Below are 2500 nucleotides of genomic sequence, written 5' to 3' on the forward strand. Positions count from 1 at the left end.
TCGGAGACTTTCTCGGTCCCCCGCCATGCGTGTAACCGCATTACTACAGCGCCATGTCATTTAATTATTAAAGCCTTAGTAAGACAGTCGAGAATTACGAATCTGAGGTTCAGTAAGTGATGTAGATTACTTCACCAAATTGCTTAACCAATGGCGAGAGCACGTGGACACACACGATACAATTATGTTTATTCATTTGTGTGTGTGTATATATATATATGTGTGTGTGTGTGTGTGTGTGTGTGTGTGTGTGTGTGTGTGTGTGTGTGTGTGTGTATGTGTGCATAATTTACAGATATATCCATACATATACATTTATATACACACATATACGTTTATACATATATATTTACATATATATAAATACATACACGCACATATATATACATATAATCATTTATATGTATATATATGCATATTTATATATATTTTCACACACATGTATATATAAATATATGTATGTGTATATATCCATAAAACCTTATATATACACACATATATATGTGCATATGATCATATACATACATACATATAAATATATATATATATATATATATATATATGCCGCGATGGTCCATTGGTTAGAGTACTGGACCGCGACCCTCGTGGTCCCGAATCCAATTCATTTCAGCGGCAGTCACAAAATGCCAGCACTCCGATTGCCTGCTCGAGCCCGGTCTCACGGCGAGACAACGAAGTTCTTGCTGACGCGCGGTCAGTCAGTGAAGGCTCCAAACAGGCAACAGTGGTAATGCCAAATAACCTCTCATTAAGAAACCGAAATGGAATTAATGGCTGTTAAACAAACAAACAAACAAACAAACAAACAAAAAATATATATATAATATATATGTATATATATGCATGTATGTATACATGTATGTGTACATATGTTTCAAACATAATTATGTATATGACTATCAATCTATCTATATCTATCTATATATATGTATTATGTATGTATGTATGTATTCATATATCTATCTATATACATATATACATTTATATGTATATAGCTCTGTGTCTGTGTGTACATATATACACACATACAGGTAGCCTTGGAATAACCATTAAACAATATACATCAATTCTTGGGTCTCTACAGAGAATTGGGGACCATCAAAGCCGCAGCCACAACTCTTCAGTAATTCTAGGAGCTTGGGAAGGCCTTGGTGACATATTGTGCGTGTGACAATATTCTGTTGTGCTATATTTCACTACACCATTCAAAACCCTATGTATCTCACGGCGTTATCCGCACCTGAGACACGCAAAAGGGTCCGAGAGGGTGCCAATGTCGGGTTCTCCTTCAGGCATCTGTTAGCCTCAAATCCGACCTTACAAGCACACACGTCCATCCATCATAACGACTTCCCTTTCTGCCTTTCAGGAGCAAAATGGCCCTCCTCTTCGCCGGTGCGGACACAGGACAGGTTCCGACGAGTCACTGGAAGCTCAATTCAGTCCGAAAACAAAGATCGAAGCTTCAGAAAAGAGGCTTCGAACTGTGGAAGCGAAAGTCAGGATGCGTGAAGCGATATAACTCCGCCGAGGTCAGCAGAGGCGTCGGTGCCACTTACAAGAGCTGCCTGCTGATTGGACTTCTCCTTATCTTGAACATGCAGCCTAGCAGGTGAGATGCAATGTTGATACTCATTGCAGATGGGATTATTGATACTTCAAGCACAAACTGTTTATTGTAAAAGTAAGGATGATTTTAACGCAGGAGAACCAACCTAAAAAAAAAATATCATGCCAAACCCGAAAAAATATCATCTTGATTTACCGTAAATACGGGCTTTCTCCGGGTTAATTAATGAAAGACTGATAATCATGTCAGTTCAGTATGGGCAAGACTAATGAAATCGCTGCCTAAAAATAGAAAAAAAAAAAAATAATAATAATAGCATGATAAATAACGCATGAAATAAGATAACTTCTTGGCCTTGATAAAGGTTTCTTTTCTTGTATCTTTTGCCGAAATTCCGAGTCGGTCATCAACCTTTAAACTATATCAGTAAGAAAGAGTGAAAGAATTTCCTTTTATTGGTCATTTTCGTTTCTATAAAAAAAATGAATTTGTAAGATTCCATAAGCACTCTTGATTGTTTTGTTTTTTTTTTGTTTTTTTATGTATCTAAATATGGGCAACGTTTATGTGTGTGTGTGTGTGTGTGTGTGTGTGTGTGTGTGTGTGTGTGTGTGTGTGTGTGTGTGTGTGTGTGTGTGTGTGTGTACTTGCATGTATATGCCTATGTGTGTGTGCGTGTATATATACTGTGCCTGCTTGTGTTTTTTTGTGTGTAATTGTGTGTGTGTGTGTGTGTGTGTGTGTGTGTGTGTGTGTGTGTGTGTGTGTGTGTGTGTGTGTACTTGCATGTATATGCCTATATGTGTGTACGTGTGTATATACTGTGCCTGCTTGTGTGTTTTTTTTTATGTGTAATTGTGTGTATGTGTACATGTACGTGTGTTTGCGTAAGTGTGCATGCTTATGTGT

At 37.5% G+C, this 2500-nt stretch overlaps 1 protein-coding gene across 1 annotated transcript in view; it reads left to right on the forward strand.

The window, feature by feature from the left end:
• LOC125032485 (glycine receptor subunit alpha-2-like) overlaps window positions 1-2500 on the forward strand; it is a 165653-nt gene that overhangs the window by 92510 nt on the left and 70643 nt on the right. Inside the window, exon 3 of the mRNA XM_047623645.1 lies at window positions 1391-1633. Coding sequence (XP_047479601.1) covers window positions 1398-1633 — 236 coding nt within the window. The 5' untranslated portion in view covers window positions 1391-1397. The remainder of the gene's footprint in view (window positions 1-1390; window positions 1634-2500) is intronic.

The sequence above is a fragment of the Penaeus chinensis genome, chromosome 14 (genome assembly GCF_019202785.1).
Source record: "Penaeus chinensis breed Huanghai No. 1 chromosome 14, ASM1920278v2, whole genome shotgun sequence".
NCBI classification, from domain to species: domain Eukaryota; kingdom Metazoa; phylum Arthropoda; class Malacostraca; order Decapoda; family Penaeidae; genus Penaeus; species Penaeus chinensis.